This window comes from Biomphalaria glabrata, chromosome 14 (assembly GCF_947242115.1).
Source record: "Biomphalaria glabrata chromosome 14, xgBioGlab47.1, whole genome shotgun sequence".
Lineage (NCBI taxonomy): Eukaryota > Metazoa > Mollusca > Gastropoda > Planorbidae > Biomphalaria > Biomphalaria glabrata.
Window position 1 is genome coordinate 20,897,457 of NC_074724.1, and position 17,857 is coordinate 20,915,313.

The 17,857-nt window shown below is 36.9% G+C and overlaps 1 protein-coding gene across 8 annotated transcripts in view; it reads left to right on the plus strand.

The window, feature by feature from the left end:
- The first annotated feature begins 351 nt into the window (after window positions 1-351).
- The window catches only part of LOC106050562 (uncharacterized), a 40,377-nt gene continuing 22,871 nt past the window's right edge, over window positions 352-17,857 (plus strand). The window contains exons 1-3 of one of the 8 annotated variants that reach the window (XM_056010046.1): window positions 352-479; window positions 8,555-8,678; window positions 11,914-12,095. In XM_056010046.1, the coding sequence (XP_055866021.1) occupies window positions 8,654-8,678; window positions 11,914-12,095 (207 nt within the window). In that variant the 5' untranslated portion in view covers window positions 352-479; window positions 8,555-8,653. Of the gene's footprint in view, window positions 480-1,217; window positions 1,730-2,275; window positions 2,416-5,217; window positions 5,466-7,061; window positions 7,449-8,554; window positions 8,679-11,913; window positions 12,096-17,857 lie in introns of those variants that run through there. The other 7 variants (XM_013205534.2, XM_013205537.2, XM_056010045.1 and 4 more) reach the window with 7 other exon arrangements.

Sequence of the window (17,857 nt, forward strand, 5' to 3'; positions counted from 1 at the left end):
TACCATAATTCGAGCTGTTGCTTCTAGAAGGGTGTGGTTGGTGAGCCCGGTTCCCTGGCTTCTTTCGCTGACCTTGGAACCTGTTCTGCAGCCTGCAATTTCTTGCCAGATGGCCAGGTTTGCCACATGTGTAGCATTTCCTGTTTTTCTTCATTGGCCTCCTCTGGCTAAAGGTGCGCTTTGGTTGCCTACCCGGTTGCGAGGTTATCGGTCCCACATTGCTGCTAATGTGATCGGGTTGATGGTTGTTGCAGTGGGGACAGCTATAGTTCTGTGGCCCCGAAAGTTGTAGGCGCACAATCTGGGCTGCAAGCCCCTCCACTTGGAGAGCGCAGCTAGCTGGCCTTCAATCTTCATCTCACTGCATGTGAGATTGACTTGCGGTGCGACATCCTCGTCATGAATGAATGTTTAACTGTTTACAAGTCCACCTTTTGTATAATGCATCTATATAAAAATAAGAATTTCCAAAGTATAAGGTAAGATTATTTTTTCTAGCAAAAAAAAAAAATAATATGTGTGTGCTTTTTATAGTTCTGTGATGTTCCATTATTCAGTACAGTTTGATTATGTCATCTTTTGATATTATGTTAGTATTTATTTAGGTTTCCTATATAAATACACTAACTGCATGGGTATCGAATTATACATATGGGCAAGCTAGCTGCGGTAATTATTAAGTAGCTCTTACTGTGATCACGATATAGAATCTAAATCTAACATGTGATTTGGCGACATTGCAAAGCTAGTGAGGCCGAAACTAGTCGTTTCGGTTGACTTGTTTCGACATAACTTTCTTGATAGTGTCATGTGATTATCCCCCCTCCCCATTGCCTCAGTTTTCTCATACACCTCCTTCAGTTGGGTGCACGTTAGGTTAGTGTCCTCGTTTAGACCAGTTTTTTTTAAAGCAGTTTTGTATTTGATCACAGTGTGCGTCATTCAGTAAGGTGTGCGTAGGTCAACTCTTTAGGTTACTCTGTAGTAATAGTATATTGTAGAAACTTTAAGGCTACCTAGGGTACTAGCCCAATTTATTAAAAGAACGGGGAGGGCGGGTTAAAATCCCTGTAAAGATTATGATGAGATGAGCGTCTAGTTGAAGTAACTCTTCAGTTTAGTGTCAAACCAATGTCTCCTTCCTGGCCACTGCACTGGGAGAAAACCTTTGATCAGGTGATTCAAGGGTTTAGCTCCGTTGGTGGACAGTTTTGGTAACTGGAAAGAATTCAAATAGAATTCAAATAGACAACCCTGTCATGGAATATCATAAGTGTGTGTGTGCGTGCTTGCGTGTGTGTGTGTGCGCGCATGTTTAATCGGGCATAATAATTACGTGAGCGAGAAATATTTTGGTTCTGAAACATACGTTTGTGGAAACTACAGTATCGTGGAAGAAACAGATTGAGGACCCTTGTTAGTGTGACTGTGTCAGACTGTATTTTGTTCAGTTCTACATTCTCTGGCATGGTGTTATGGCTTATGGATCACAAACTATTCATTACTGTCAAACTTTCTTTATTCAATACCGATCTTCAATGTCATGGGCAACACGTTGACTGGATCGATTCTGTTCATTGACAATCATGGACGTGACCAAATATATTTCCAGTAGTAAATATGGTGGCCGTGTTTACTTTTAAACTCTTATCGATATTTAAAGATGTTCCATCACAAACAGATATGCGTTAGGGTGTGTCAGATTTTGGGAGATCATTAGGCCTACAATGTAAGTGATTTTACGTAGATACTTATGTTTTTTTTTAAAACTATTTAGATTTTAAAAAGTAGAAATCAATGTCAGCACCCCCCCCCAACCTATAGCTATAGATCTAGCCTAGAATAACACTTCATGCATGTTAGTCATGCTTGGTGTCACTTTTAGAAGCTAATTTAACCTTCATAGTTCTAAATATTCGGCCATAAGTATAATTTTAATTCCAATTCTGCTGTTCAAAGCCATGGGCGTAGCCAGGATTTTTTTATCGGCTGGGGGTAAGAAAATGTCCCCCCTTTTTTTTGGTAAATGCAAAGACATTCATTACACACACATTATTTATTTATATTTAAATAATGTTCCTTCCAGCTAGTCCATAGTTTATATAGAGGTAATTCTTGTGTACTCCATATTAAGTTATTTCTGTGTTAGTAGGAAGTAGAATGACGGCATACACACCTCCCTTGCCAGATAAGGTGTTTGGGTCAGCGGTGCAAGTTTCCCCAGTTGGGAGCCCCTGCGGCAAGCGTTTTATTTTATTTTATTTTATTTTTTTTATTTATTCTGAGCTTCTTAGTTTTCTCAGACTGTTACTTGAATGTTCATTCATTAACGTTATAACTGGGAACCTAAGCAATTTGATTTGAAAGGGGCGTGAACCTAAATTCCCCTTCTCCTTGCTTCGCTCATGGACTTTGGTAACTGTCATTTTGTTTTAAGCTTTAAGGTTAAACCTCCTCTACCCTTCCACTGGATTTTGGTGACTTTAGTTTGCTTTAGTTTTCTGAGAATGTTGCTTGATTCTTGTAGATCTACTTTAATTTTGCCTAGTGACATTCATTAATGGCTTGTGTGTGTGGTTGAAACTTAATAACGTTTATGGTTGCGTTCATGGAACTTGTTACTGTAGCTTGCTTTTTTTGTCTTCATGATGTTGCTTGGTTGACTTGTATACTTTATTAATAATGGAGTCCAGTACTTGTAGGAAAACAAGATCAGTGTGTAAAATATTTCCAGAGGAAGGGACAATATTTTATTTCTGAGTTTGAATTTCGAAAACCTACCTGGCCACGCCATGTTGAAAACATATTTCATGTCTAATTTGTAGCTATACAAAACATATTTCATATCTACAGCTCTTCAAAACTTATTCCGTGTCTACAGCTTCTCAAAGCATGTATTGCCTTCAGCTGTTCAAAACATACTTTATGTCTTCAGCTGTTCAAAACATATTCTATGTCTTCAGCTGTTCAAAACATATTCTATGTCTTCAGCTGTTCAAAACATATTCTATGTCTTCAGCTGTTCAAAACATACTTTATGTCTTCAGCTGTTCAAAACATATTCTATGTCTTCAGCTGTTCAAAACATATTCTATGTCTTCAGCTGTTCAAAACATATTCTGTCTTCAGCTGTTCAAAACATACTTTATGTCTTCAGATGTTCAAAACATATTCTGTCTTCAGCTGTTCAAAACATACTTTATGTCTTCAGCTGTTCAAAACATATTCTATGTCTTCAGCTGTTCAAAACATACTTTATGTCTTCAGCTGTTCAAAACATATTCTATCTCTTCAGCTGTTCAAAACATATTCTATGTCTTCAGCTGTTCAAAACATATTCTGTCTTCAGCTGTTCAAAACATACTTTATGTCTTCAGCTGTTCAAAACATATTCTGTCTTCAGCTGTTCAAAACATACTTTATGTCTTCAGCTGTTCAAAACATATTCTATGTCTTCAGCTGTTCAAAACATATTCTATGACTACTACAATGACTACTATGTTCAAATCATATTTCATGTCTACATCTGTTCATGAACATATTACATATCTGCAGCTATTCAAAACACATTTACGTTGAGTGATGGCCATTTCATGTTTGTTTACAAGGCCTATATCAACTCACTCTGTCTGATACAAAGTTTATACACGTTTTTTGTCCCACACCCATTCTCGGGACAAGTTGAAACTTTTCACATCTATTTATGGCGTAGACACTACATGAATCAATAAAAAATTAACCAATTCGTTAATTAATTACTTGTAATTATAATTTTGTTTGATACCAACAAGGGAAATTAATCCTTGCGTATTTACAGATATGTTCAAATATGCTGGGTTTGTTCCCTTAAATAATTGTCTTTATATATAATTTTCTTCATGGCTCAACAGTTTGGACAAGACGCAAAGGAAATTTCACTATTTTATTTCTAAAAGTCGAACCAGTTTCCCACGTAAAAAAGAGGGGGGGGGGGAGATCAAGTAGTATTCACCTGTCACTAAATAGCAGGGCCGGACTTAATTATTGTGACCAAGAAGTCATGGAAAGAGAACAAGTAATCTACTCTGTATTCACCAGTCACTAAATAGCAGGGCCGGATTTAACCATTGAGGGCCCAATGCGAAACGGATTTCAAGTGAAAATTAAGAGTTTGTATTAGAAAATATATTCGTCTTTGTATTTTATTAATTCTTTACTACGCACAAAATTACTACACGAGCCTTGCGTGTAACGAAGTCATACAGTATATCATAAGAATTCTGTTTCCTACATAGATCAAGCACATTAGCAAGAAATACCAAATGTTTCAATGTATCTACGAGAATTGTTGACCTCAAGTAATTCTTCATTAGTTTGAGGCGCGAGAAGCTTCTTTCACTAGATTCCACAATTACGGGTATTGCCTAATGCCGTTTTTTTTTATCGGCGTTGGATTGGCGTTTTCCATATTGAAGACACCCTAAATGACAATTTGTGTCTATATATTTCAGGAGATTTGTATGAGTTTTCTCAAGATTTTAATAATTTCCGGATATTTCCAGGGCTTTTTAATATATTTTGCAATTTCAGAAGACTTCCAGGAGCTCCTGGTAAATCGACAGGAGGCCGCGGGAAATCTGTTATAAGTTATAAAATGGTTTAATTTAATAATTTATACATCTAGAATTAGCGCGGGTCCTATGGAAGTGCGAGGCCCACTGCAATTGCATAGGTTGCAGTGGCCTAAGGCCAGCCCTAAAAAATAGCGGCGTATTCTACTCGCCTGGCGACTAGTTAACGTTATTTTTTCAATACCCATTCTCGGATCAAGTTGAAACTGAAATCAATTATTTATTGCACCTTGAGCCAATTTAAAAGTAACCATTTAGTCAATTGAGTACTGGTAATTAATTATTTTGTTTGATATCAACTACTCAAAAAACTTCTACGTTATTGAGAAAGTGCGGAGTTCTTCCTCATATGGATAGATCCTTTATATTTTGTATGTTTCACATTTTAATTTAAAACATCACAAAGACCTAGACAGGTGCACAATGTCTTTCCTCTACCCGATCAAACTCTTCAGTAAAGGTTGAACTGAAAGTTGTAGGTGTGAACTATAAAAATGAATCGAGTATATTGTTTTACAAGTCTGAAATTATCACAAACAAATACATTTGATCAGTAAATTGCTTGATTATCAAGTTTCCTAATTCACATCACAAAATGATATCAAGGTTACCTCCCTTAGCTTGTTGCTAGACAAGACGTCACGCCTGGTTGACTTGTTACACACGACACTGTTGTGTATAGTCTAGAAATTGCAGCGATCTAATAGTGTGTCAACACAATGTATACGCAGATCAATGGACATAGTTTTATTACCAGCCTTTAGTAATGCATAAAGACAGCATTATTATAGGCCAGAGGTGGGTTAATTACGACGCACGGGCGATATGCGGCCCACGGACTCCTAAAGAAATCAGGTATGCCCACATTCTTCTCTGTAATTTGTCTTTGATAGAATTTAATTCTAATGTTCTTTCTGAAAATATTGATACCTGCCTTTTTACCTGCCTGGGTGGACCACTTCGGGGGCCGATTTTGAGTTTGTGTTCCACACAAACTGTCTTTGTAACCTTGTTTTAAATTATATCTATTTTAAATAACTAAATTAGTTACATTATACTTGCTAATAATGGGTTGGTAGACATATGACGCGACAATTTCTGCGTACTAAGCTGATTAGATTAGAAAAAAAATTATCAAAAAATCAAACAATGCATTAGGGTTTATTAAAAGAAACTTCTATAAATCAAAGAAGAACATAAAACTAAAATGTTATTTAACCTTGGTTAGGCCAATAATAGAATATGCATCCTCTGTTTGGCACCCCTCAACTCAAGAAAACATTAAGAAACTGGAACATACACAAGATAGAGCAGTGAGATTCATTACAGACGAATATTGACATTTGACTAGAGTAACATCTTTATAGTAAGATCACTAAATTTAGAAAGCCTTCAGGATAGAAGACTTAAAAGTAAAGTAGCAATTATGCATAAAACACTGAGCCATAATCTTCAAATACAAAATCTAATAAAATACTCAGAAAGACACAAAGATAAAGGCACATTCCTCACTACATATGCTAGGACAAATTTGTACAAATGCTCTTTCTTCCCTAGTGCTATTAGAGAATGGAATGGGTTGCCTGAGCTAGCCAGGAAAACCAGTGACTTGGCAGAATTTAGGTCATTCGTTAATATGCATGACTAAATGCATGATGTGTAGGACGTAATCATCTTCTTCTTTGAAGTAACATCTGTATTACATAAGATAAGATAAGAATCAAATTATGGTAGTGAAATAGTAATGAGCGAAATGAAGAATTCGTCTGGATATGCAAAAATAATTACGGAGGGAAAGAGTTAATTCAGAAAATCTCAAACAATAAATAACATTAATTGCAGATTTGTATAAGATGGAGGCACATCTATAAATAGATCCAGTATCCGTAGTACAGAATCTGGGAGCATTTAAAATTTCGAAAATTTTATAATGTGTGTATAGTTATTTAGCACAGTAGAACCAAATATTAAATTCATATATAAACAAATGGCATGTTACTGTGAGTTTAGTGTGAACATCCCCGACATACACATAAACTACAAAATGCATAAAGTACTAAGTGCATTTTTCATGTTTAAACCAATGATTACTCCACAAATGTAATACACCCGCCCCTTCTTCAGAAAGAGCCTTTACCGTCTCCACGTCTTTGTTGTCTGAATCCCTCAGTGACGTGAGCACCAGTTCAACTTTAGCTAGTTCTTGTCTCCCCTAAACCGCTAAATTGTAATAGCAGCTTCTTGAGTGTTATTATTATTAGATGAAAATAAATTACTCTAGCCGTCTGGACTAGGCCTCTAACTGCTTAAAACAAGCAAAGAAATTTTAAATCTTCTCAATATAGACATTCACCTCAGGCGTTGGCCCGATTATTCTTTCTTTTTTTTATTCACAGATCCGATGTCTGTTTCAATCGCCTCTTAGGATTTATACATCCGATAACATCAATCAAAGACGAACGTATTTACCTTTTTAAAAACAATAGCCCAGCCTTACGTTCACAGTTCTCGATCTTTTTGTTTCCTAGACTCTAACTTGGACAGGTGTATCCTAGTGTTCAGTGACTTCGGAATCAGTTTGCTTTGGTGTTATAGGCAATTGTTTTATTCGTACGATTGTGTAGTGGAGAGTTATTGGTCTTTATTTGGAGGTTTCTGGGTGTCTTTAAGTTAGTCAATCAGTTCAATTTCTTCATGTCATGATTACTAAGAAGCAGTCAAATCTTAGTTGAAATGAGACATAAGGCAAGCGATTTTATGAGGCCAATGGATTCGACAAAATAAAAGTGTTAGCCTACTTTTGAAATGTGTTTTTGTTAATAAAAGAGTTGAGTCAGGGTAAGTTGAATTGAAAACAAAAAGCAATGGAATTAAAAAAAATAAATAAACGACCTAGTTTGTAGTACATGTCACAAATAGTCTGTTAAAACATCTATCTACAAAATTACTGTTCTATTTGAAATGGTCTATCTTTAGTGACATTTTTTATACTGTCTCTACAACCCACTAATTCGATATTGACTGAAACTTGACTTAGTGTGACGTAAATGAAGGTTCAGGTATAAAATGATCGTACACGTGATCAAGTTTCTTACAACTCAGAAATCTTCTGTCTTAATGAAATGACTTTCTCTGGAATCATCAGAAATGATTTTAAAAATGTGTCTTTTGTATGTTGTTTACGTCGACCAATTAACACTGCCAGATTATTGTAAGATTATTGAAAGATTATTGAAAGATTAATTAACCATGTTTCTTTAGTTGGAAATCCCTTTCTATTTCCCATTTTCTGATAGTAACCTTGACTTTCTAGACGAAACTACATTGAACTTAGTGAAATAATATCTAGTGAAATAATATCTAGTGGAATAATATCTAGTGAAATAATATCTAGTGAAATAATATCTAGTGAAATAATATCTACTCAAATAATATCTAGTGAAATAATATCTGTTTTCATAAACAAGCAACTCTAGTGAGGTCACTGATTGCTATCCTTGGGACGCGCGATTCATTCTGTTGGAGTCCCACAGTACTCAAATCTCATGCGACGCTCGGCCATAACATCGCTCAGTGGTCGAGTGCCTATTGGGGCAAAAGATTTCTATATTCAAAGAAAAAGACTTAAATTTAAAACATCTTGCATGTTTTATAAAGATAATAAGCCGAATTTTTAGCTTTTAAAAAAAAATTGTTGAAACGAGGGATTCTGTTTATATTAAAGAATGCCTACACGCAAAGCCAACTATCTTTCTGTATAATAGTAAGAGACACTTATTGTTGGAGGTCTATTTATCAAGTTCTAAGACTTATGATGCACAAAGTAGGGTTTGAGTTGCAAGGTCTAGTCAATGTGTGTAGGCTATACACAAGCACACAAATATACTAATACATTAGGAGTAAAACGAGGTTGTTGTGAATATTTTCTTTCTTGTAACTTTCAGACACTCAAGAACTTAGGATTATGTTTCAGAGTGACAACAATGGTTTCTTGGACGAGAAAAATACACCATTAGAACTGAAATAAAGTGGTCATAGGACAAATGAGTAATTTTGGGACTATATCAGGTAAGTTAACATTTTAGTATCAAGAAAAGCAATAGGAAAGTTAGCAAAGTAAGTGGTATTACTTCTGAAAGTAATGGGATAAAGATTGGATTATCTCCATACTACGTGTTGTCTGCAGAGTCAAAGCATGGTGCCCATGGGCCTGGGTTCAAGACTAAGACAAACTTAAAGGTTGATTGTAATAAAAAAAAATCGAGTCCTCCTGTATGTATCAGTCCCTTTACAATAAAACATTCAAGGCTGTAACGAGTTCTTACATGATTCTCAATGAAGTCTTAACAATGCGTATAGCTTGTATTTCATCCTATAGTATCTTAAAGTAATAAAAAGCCACTGGTAGTCCACATAGAGCCACCATGGTTGTCAGTTTTGTCTTACCTGCTTCTTATAGGTACAAGCAATGCACTGGTCACACGGGAATCCTAAATGACCTTGGTAAGGATGTGTAAGGTTAATAGGGTAGGCTTAGAGAAATGTGAGCCTCCGGCAGGAACTGATTATTATTATTATTACCTTGTGGTTTGGGAGTGGGGGGTAACTCGTTTCGTTTAAGAAAATAGACTAAAAGTGAAAAAAAAACAACTGCACCATCACTTGATTGTTATAAAATTAAATCGTACCTCTTGATATTTACTTGTTATATAGATGTATATATGTTATATAATCAGAGAGAGAGGGAGAGAGAGTTTATAACCTTTACCGTCGAGTGTTGCAAATTGAAACTAAAGTGCTCCGACAGACACTTAGATGAAAACAAAAATTATTAATTCAAATGCTGAAATGAAAACTTTTTCTCCAAGGAAATCACTGATGCGGTACAAGTTTCAATTGACTTGCAACGAAAATTGTCCAATGTAAATTTACTAATAATCTAACCGACTAGATTTAACATTTGGATATTTGAAAGACTCAAATGTATTTTCAAATGTTTTGTAATATATAGGAAATGTAATTCCAGAGAACTAAGGATGAGTGCAGCAGTTCATGTGACCGTGCAGGCCCATCGTGACCAGCATATGTAGGCACATTTGATGCCGTTAAAGCCGTTATCCACCAGGGGTCTATTTAGGTCTTTTTTTTTTCGATGTCTGCGCCTGTCTTTAGCAAGGGCTTTTCGTTGGATCTCAAATGTGTGTCCCAAGTCCTTCGTGCATTCAATGCATTCAAGAAATGACGGAGAGCCTAGACAGAGAGGCACTCAAAATTTGCCTCCGCATAAACTTGGATAAGACTAAAATTATGCGAGTGGTATATAAGGCAAAGGGTGTCCCCGTCAGACTTGGCGAGTCAAAGCTTGAAGAGCTGGACAAGTTCACGTACCTTGGCAGCATCATAACAAATGATGGAGAGATGCTTACCATGATGTAGCATGCCGAATAGGAAAGGCAGGGAGCATTTTCCAAAGGCTGCAGCCTATTTGGACTAGCCAAGCCATTGGACTCGAGACAAAAATACACCTTCTCAACACAATCGTCATTCCAACTGCTACATATGCATGTGAGACGTGGAAGTCATCTGTCAAAATTGAGAAAAGACTAAATGTCTCTCAACAGAGATGGCTGAGACGGATTTTGGGAGTCAGTTACACAGACCGGATCTCAAACAAGGAAATCCTATGCCGAACTGGGAGTCGAACACTTAGTGAGGTTGTGACTGAGCGTCGCATGAGGTTTGCGGGACATGTTCTACGTCAAAATGAATTACGCACACCAAGAGTTGCGATAACATGGAAGCCAAAACGAGGAAAGCGCAAACAGGGACGTCCTCGTATTACCTGGCGACACACCTTCATGGAGGACCTCAGAACAGTGGACACCAGGTGGGAGGAGGCTTCAGACATTGCCAGTGACAGATCATTATGGAGGCAGCTTGCCGCCCAATGCGTCGAACGGCGCGGGAGGACCTAAGTCTAAGTCCTTCGTGTTGCTCTCCAGCTGTCACTTTTAGAGGCCAGCTGCTGCCAGCTGCTTACTTCTGTGCCAGTAAGGGCGACATGGGATTTGAGTAGATCTTAAAAACGTTTCCGCAGTGCACCTCTTTTACACCGTCCTCTTGTAAGCTCGCCAAAATATCAAATTTTCGCGTTTGGCATGCTAACATCCCCCATACGGAGAGGTATCCGACCCACCTCCACCCCAGCTTCCAACAAAACATGTTTATTTGCAAAGTAAGCTTGCCAGCGAATGCCCGTTATGGAGCGAATGTATCTATAATGGATGCGTTCGGGTAGCTTTAGATGTTCCCTGCAGAGCACCCAGGTCTCAGAGCCATACAAAAATGTGGTGAAAGCCACTGCTCTATAAAAATGATATTTTTTTGTTTGTAAGCGAAAAGACCTTTTCCGCCATACTCTCAATTTGAGGCGCCCAAAACGCTATTTTTATGGACATTGATGCCTCGTTGGACAGTGTTGTCCAGATACGTGAAGTAGTCAGCATTATTTAGAAGGTTGTCCTTCAGTTAGCTATTTTTGGAGCGTAGATCTTTTTTGAAAGACCAAACGAAGCAGCAGAAATTCATTGTCCTGCTCGGTTTGACCAAGAAGAAATCGTCTGCATAAAGAAGTTCAGTAACAAGAATCTTGGACATGTTAGTATTGGAGAGCAATACCGTAACGTTACACGCATTACCGGAAGTACGTTGCTTCATTTTATTTCGCATTTCTAAACAAAGAAAAACAAAATGCAGAAAGTGTTGGAATAAGCACACATGCCTGTTTTGCACCAGTCTGATGCTAGGGGTAATTTAATTTAACTAATGGAGACTTTTTTTTTTTTTGGGGGGGGGGGGTGGGATTGGGAGTTGATAAAAAGGTGATTCTAGAATTCACTGGTGAAAAGTATGTTAGTGTGAGGTAGCATTTTAAAGTGGGCTGTTCTGATTCAACGAAGCTGGTAATGTATTCATGGCCTATACGCATGTTGGGGGGGGGGGGTAGAGCGTTAAAATGCGGGTCATTTTATTGAGACTCAGAATACGATATTCATACATAAAGCTATACATCTAACACAGAGTAGTGATCCTTTATTGACTGTTGAGACACTTGTAAATATGACATACATCTAACAAAGAGAAGCGACGGTGTAATGAGAGACTCATATATAATACATACAACTTTTCCATTTTTCATTACGAGATAATTCTTTAAAAAGATCATTCTATATTTTTTTCTTCAATTAAAAATCATTATGCGTTATTTCTACTCAATGTAAATAGTTTTCTTTGTCACATTCAGCTATAGGAATTATTCTAGTGCACATTGTGATGAGAGATGGTGTCGCTGCAGTGTCCATAGATGTGAGTAACAACGACGTGTACCCTGGGAGTGACGTCACATTCACGTGCACTGTCAACCTCACTTTGGAGTATTACCAGAACACGATCAGTGTGAATTATGATTTGAGCGAGCTTCAAGAGGTAATCTGTGACGTAGTCTGCTTATAAATAGATATTTTAAGGATATTTATTTTCGTTCTGCAATCAAATTTGTAGGAAAGCAAAAAAGTTCCCCTTTTCGCATGTTATTCTAAACCACTCATCAACATTGAACCACGCATCAACAATCAAATTGAACCAGTTATCAACATTGAACCATTCTTCAAGATGTCGCCTTTTTAAAACTTTCATTTGATCATTTAATGTTCAGAGAATGTTTCTATTAGGCCTACTGACCACACATGGTCCGACTGTTTTCATTACTGATATAATCTTGTCAACCTAGATACATACAGATTACACAATACATACAACTTTTCCAGTACAAGAGAAATGAAGAGAAAGGGTTCAGATGGAACTCGGAAGAACAAACTAATTTAGAAATGGTGACTTCGAGTTGAATTCAATGACTAAGATCAGTTGACCCAAAACTTATTCCTGAAGTTCATGATAGTGCTTACAAACTTTTCCAAAAAGAAAATGTTGGCTGGTAGTAGGCCTAAAATTAAAAAAAAACAGTCGTAGAACTAATCACACATTGGTTTACAAACTCACTAAATGAATAATAATAATTATTATACTAATTATAGCTTTTATATAGCGCTACTTTCATGCTTATAGCATGCTCAGAGCGCTATGGTCCAATGTCAATTGTGGACCAGTAGGAGGGAGGGGGTGTCTGGGAGAAGGTTTTCCGTGCTGCCTTTAGGCGCTCAGTAAACACAACTCTGCTCGAGTTTGGTGTTGAACCTCGAGCTCCTTTCATAGGTAGCCAAGCCAAGCCAAGCCAAGCTTAAGCGTAATTAGCCTCTCGACCTTACTTCCCAAATTTAAAAAAATCACATTAACATAAAAAAACAACAGAAAATAGCTTGATGGACTTCTGATCCATGGACTTCTGATGCATGGGCTATTAAATCAAATTTGGTTAAATAGAACTCGATGGTAAGTCAGGATTTATGCGACATTCAGTATACCTTTAGTGACACCTCTTGGAACCTCTAGGACACTTCTTGGACACCTCTAAATGGTTAAGGTTTCCATTTAGAATAAAATCAGAGCGAGATAGTTATCAAAGTACAATACACGAAATGTGTCAATGTATTAAAGGTGGATATGTCATCATAGACATTCTAGTAGCTAGTAGAGATATTGAGCATCATGACCTCATTTTGAAACAAGTCATGCAAAGATCAACGGAGTACATACAATCTAAAGCTGAACTATGACAAGGCAAAACAGAGTATTTTATATGGGCGATATCTTGTCAGAGAAAGGTTTAGAACCAGATCTAGAAAAGAGAAAGTCAGTTATTGTCATGCCAGCTCCTCACAAAAATGAAAGCAGGAGAAGTCTAGGTTCAATTCAGTACATTTATCCCTAAAACGAGTCAAACAGATTTTTCACTACAAAATTTTTTGAAAGATGATGAAGAATTCCAAATGGAATCGTGAACAAAGTTTCCAAGAACGGACACAACTTTGAGAACGTTCGGATATTGGGGGGGGGGGGGGAGGGGAATAATTATTTGTGACGATTTGTTACAGGGTGTCTGTAAATATGTTACGTACCAACAAATATTTCAATGAAATAACACAACTTTTGTAGATCGGTTTTTAATTTGAACTCTTGTCTGTTATGTTCTCATTGCACCTTGAGCCTACATTATGTTTGTTAACAGCGCTTTAGACATTACATTATTATTATTAACAGGTGCAGTGGCCTCTTGTCTTTCGCGGGAGGGCTATACCTTGAATTTTAAAAACAAAAAATAAATGGGAAAAATACCCCGCGCATTAAAAAAAAAAACACTACTGGCTTTCCATCGGCCGCACCATGAATGTGGGGGGGGGGGGGAACTGAATACGTCGTCGAAGCTCCGACATAAGTCTATAGACTTATGGATGCCTTGATGAAAATTGTAATTTTGGAAAATGATAATTCATAAATTAGTCTTTTAAAATTCAAAGTTTCTTGTTTGTTGCTCTGCGGAGGGGGTGGAGTGGCATTTGTTACGATGTTACATAGGAGTGAGCAGGGAGTGAGATAAAAAAATGTGATATTTGGTGTGACCTAATATCTGAAAGTTCTCTTTGTCAAAAGTTTTAGCCTGTTGAACAAGAATGTGAAGAGATTGAATGGTATGCAGATAAAGAGCAGCACTACTCCAGGATAGTTGTGATTACCTCTCACAGACGCAGAAACAAGATATACTCAGATCGAGAAAGAAATACTTTTAAGTGTGTAGATTAGAAGCAACATATTTGGTATGGTAAGGATGTGACAGTTTATAATGATCATAAATCTCTTGAGCATATCTTCAAGAAACTATTGTCTGCACTAAGAGAATACAGAGGATACTTCTGAGGTTACATGATCTGTAAGTCTGTTACAGAAAAGACAAGAAAATGTCTTGCCAGACACTGATGTGAATTTACAGCTAATTCTGTGCATGAGATCTCTGTAGTCATTCCAGGAACAGCGAGACTATACAAGCAAAGAACTTTCAAATGGCGACACTGAAAGAACTATACAGACTGGAAAGAAACTGTGGAGGAAAAATGTGGGAGTCGATCTAAATCTATTACCTTCGAGTGAGAAAATGCTCACACCAGACTTTAAAGAGAGTTTGATGAGAGGAAATGAGCTAAGAAATATCTTCCATTACAAAACGAACTTAATTCTAAGTGTCAAGCAGGATGGAGTGTGCAATGTATTTATTACAAAACGAACTTAATTCTAAGTGTCAAGCAGGATGGAGTGTGCAATGTATTTATTACAAAACGAACTTAATTCTAAGTGTCAAGCAGGATGGAGTGTGCAATGTATTTATTACAAAACGAACTTAATTCTAAGTGTCAAGCAGGATGGAGTGTGCAATGTATTTATTACAAAACGAACTTAATTCTAAGTGTCAAGCAGGATGGAGTGTGCAATGTATTTATTACAAAACGAACTTAATTCTAAGTGTCAAGCAGGATGGAGTGTGCAATGTATTTATTACAAAAATTCATAATTCATTTTTACAACTTTCCATTCCTATTAAATGTCTTGTTCATGGCCAAAATATGCCATATTTGAATATGGGCTTGGTAACTAAGAAGTAGTAAAGGATGGAGTGTGCAATGTATTTATTACATAACGAACTTAATTCTAAGTGTCAAGCAGGATGGAGTGTGCAATGTATTTATTACAAAACGAACTTAATTCTAACTGTAAAGCAGGATGGAGTGTGCAATGTATTTATTACAAAACGAACTTAATTCTAACTGTAAAGCAGGATGGAGTTTGCAATGTATTTATTACAAAACGAACTTAATTCTAAGTGTCAAGCAGGATGGAGTGTGCAATGTATTTATTACAAAGAGAATCTCCATTAATATTCTGTATGTTTGGTTTAGATATAAATAAACTGATATGACAATCTGATCATTAATAAAAATAAACTCCATAGAATCCTAAATGCTGCTGGTAAAGTTATTGCTAAAAAACAAATCCCATTTGGGCAGATGTTTGAGACAAACATCCATAAAAAGCTAAAAAGATTCTAGAATTAAAAAATCACCATATGGTTCAGGATTTTGTGATTTTTACCATCAAAAAAGAGATACAAGACACCGATAGCAAAGACAAATAGACACGAACACTCTTTTGTTCCTTGGCAATCAAGTCATTAAATAGAAACAATTTGATATAAACCTTTCATATGTAAATTATGAGAGAATTAGGTGTGAATGTACATTTTGTTTTTTTATAGTTACAATATTTTGGTTGGTGTAATGCACAAATTCTAAGACAAATTTCCTTACGGACAATAAAGATTATTATCATTATTATTATTATTATGAGTATGACTCTTTTTTTTTAAGAGTCTTAATGTCAATTAAAAACCTGCACTTATCAAAGAAATCACAAAACAAAATATGAGTCGGCCTACATCCATAGACATAAATAAATATAGACTGGAAGTAGGAAGTTATTTTTATTTGGGGGGAGTCAATATGTTTTATGTACTATATCTATGTGAAAAAAAAATGGCGGCGATTGAGATATAAATTCTAGGACTAACATTTCAGCCAATATATACCTTTGATCTTTAGTTTTGAAAAGTACAAAACTGCCCAATTCCCAATATTTTGTCTTTGTTTTATAATCATAGACATAGGCAAATATATATAGGTTTGTGATGTGGATCTACACACTTATCTTTTCCCAAATATTTCCGATAATAATTTGTTCTTTATCGTCCAGTCTATATATATATGTCTATGCCTACATCATAATGAGCTAAACATAGAGTTGAAGCTAGGTGCTGAAACAAATGATACATACATATATTAAACATAAATGAATAACAGCACCAGGGACCAAGTTTTTAAGAGAGAAAGTAGTGAATTAGTGGTAATTTGCATACAGGCGAAATGACTCTGGATCAGAAGAATGTTTTTTTGGACATTCCGATGGTCTAGAGGCTAGTTTCGCTTGGTGCGTTATCGCTAGGCGGTGGTGTCGAATCCAGTGTCACAGGTTCGAGCCTCGGTCGGCGCAGTCCCTTATTTTCGTAGCATTTTAATTCACTACTTTCTCTCTTAAAAACTTGGTCCCTGGTGCTGTTATTCATTTATGTTTAATATATGTATGTATCATTTGTTTCAGCACCTAGCTTCAACTCTATGTTTACATTTACGATTACAGCATTATTGCTCGTACCCACTGAAGCTTCTATATGTAATGTGTTTATGTTGTCCACTTGTCTTTGTGAGAGATAAACAATTAGATAGAGCCATCGTTTGTCTAATACATGCCTAACGGCTGTCTGTGTCGGCTCTATCGAAGTTGTTAGTGAATGGATGCTGCGGGGGTGGGGGAGGGGCTAGCTGGAGCTTGTGACCTTTGACCACTGGTGTGGTAATTTGCATACAGGCGAAATGACTCTGGATCAGAAGAATGTTTTTTTGGACATTCCGATGGTCTAGAGGCTAGTTTCGCTTGGTGCGTTATCGCTAGGCGGTGGTGTCGAATCCAGTGTCACAGGTTCGAGCCTCGGTCGGCGCAGTCCCTTATTTTCGTAGCATTTTAATTCACTACTTTCTCTCTTAAAAACTTGGTCCCTGGTGCTGTTATTCATTTATGTTTAATATATGTATGTATCATTTGTTTCAGCACCTAGCTTCAACTCTATGTTTACATTTACGATTACAGCATTATTGCTCGTACCCACTGAAGCTTCTATATGTAATGTGTTTATGTTGTCCACTTGTCTTTGTGAGAGATAAACAATTAGATAGAGCCATCGTTTGTCTAATACATGCCTAACGGCTGTCTGTGTCGGCTCTATCGAAGTTGTTAGTGAATGGATGCTGCGGGGGTGGGGGAGGGGCTAGCTGGAGCTTGTGACCTTTGACCACTGGTGTGGTAATTTGCATACAGGCGAAATGACTCTGGATCAGAAGAATGTTTTTTTGGACATTCCGATGGTCTAGAGGCTAGTTTCGCTTGGTGCGTTATCGCTAGGCGGTGGTGTCGAATCCAGTGTCACAGGTTCGAGCCTCGGTCGGCGCAGTCCCTTATTTTCGTAGCATTTTAATTCACTACTTTCTCTCTTAAAAACTTGGTCCCTGGTGCTGTTATTCATTTATGTTTAATATATGTATGTATCATTTGTTTCAGCACCTAGCTTCAACTCTATGTTTACATTTACGATTACAGCATTATTGCTCGTACCCACTGAAGCTTCTATATGT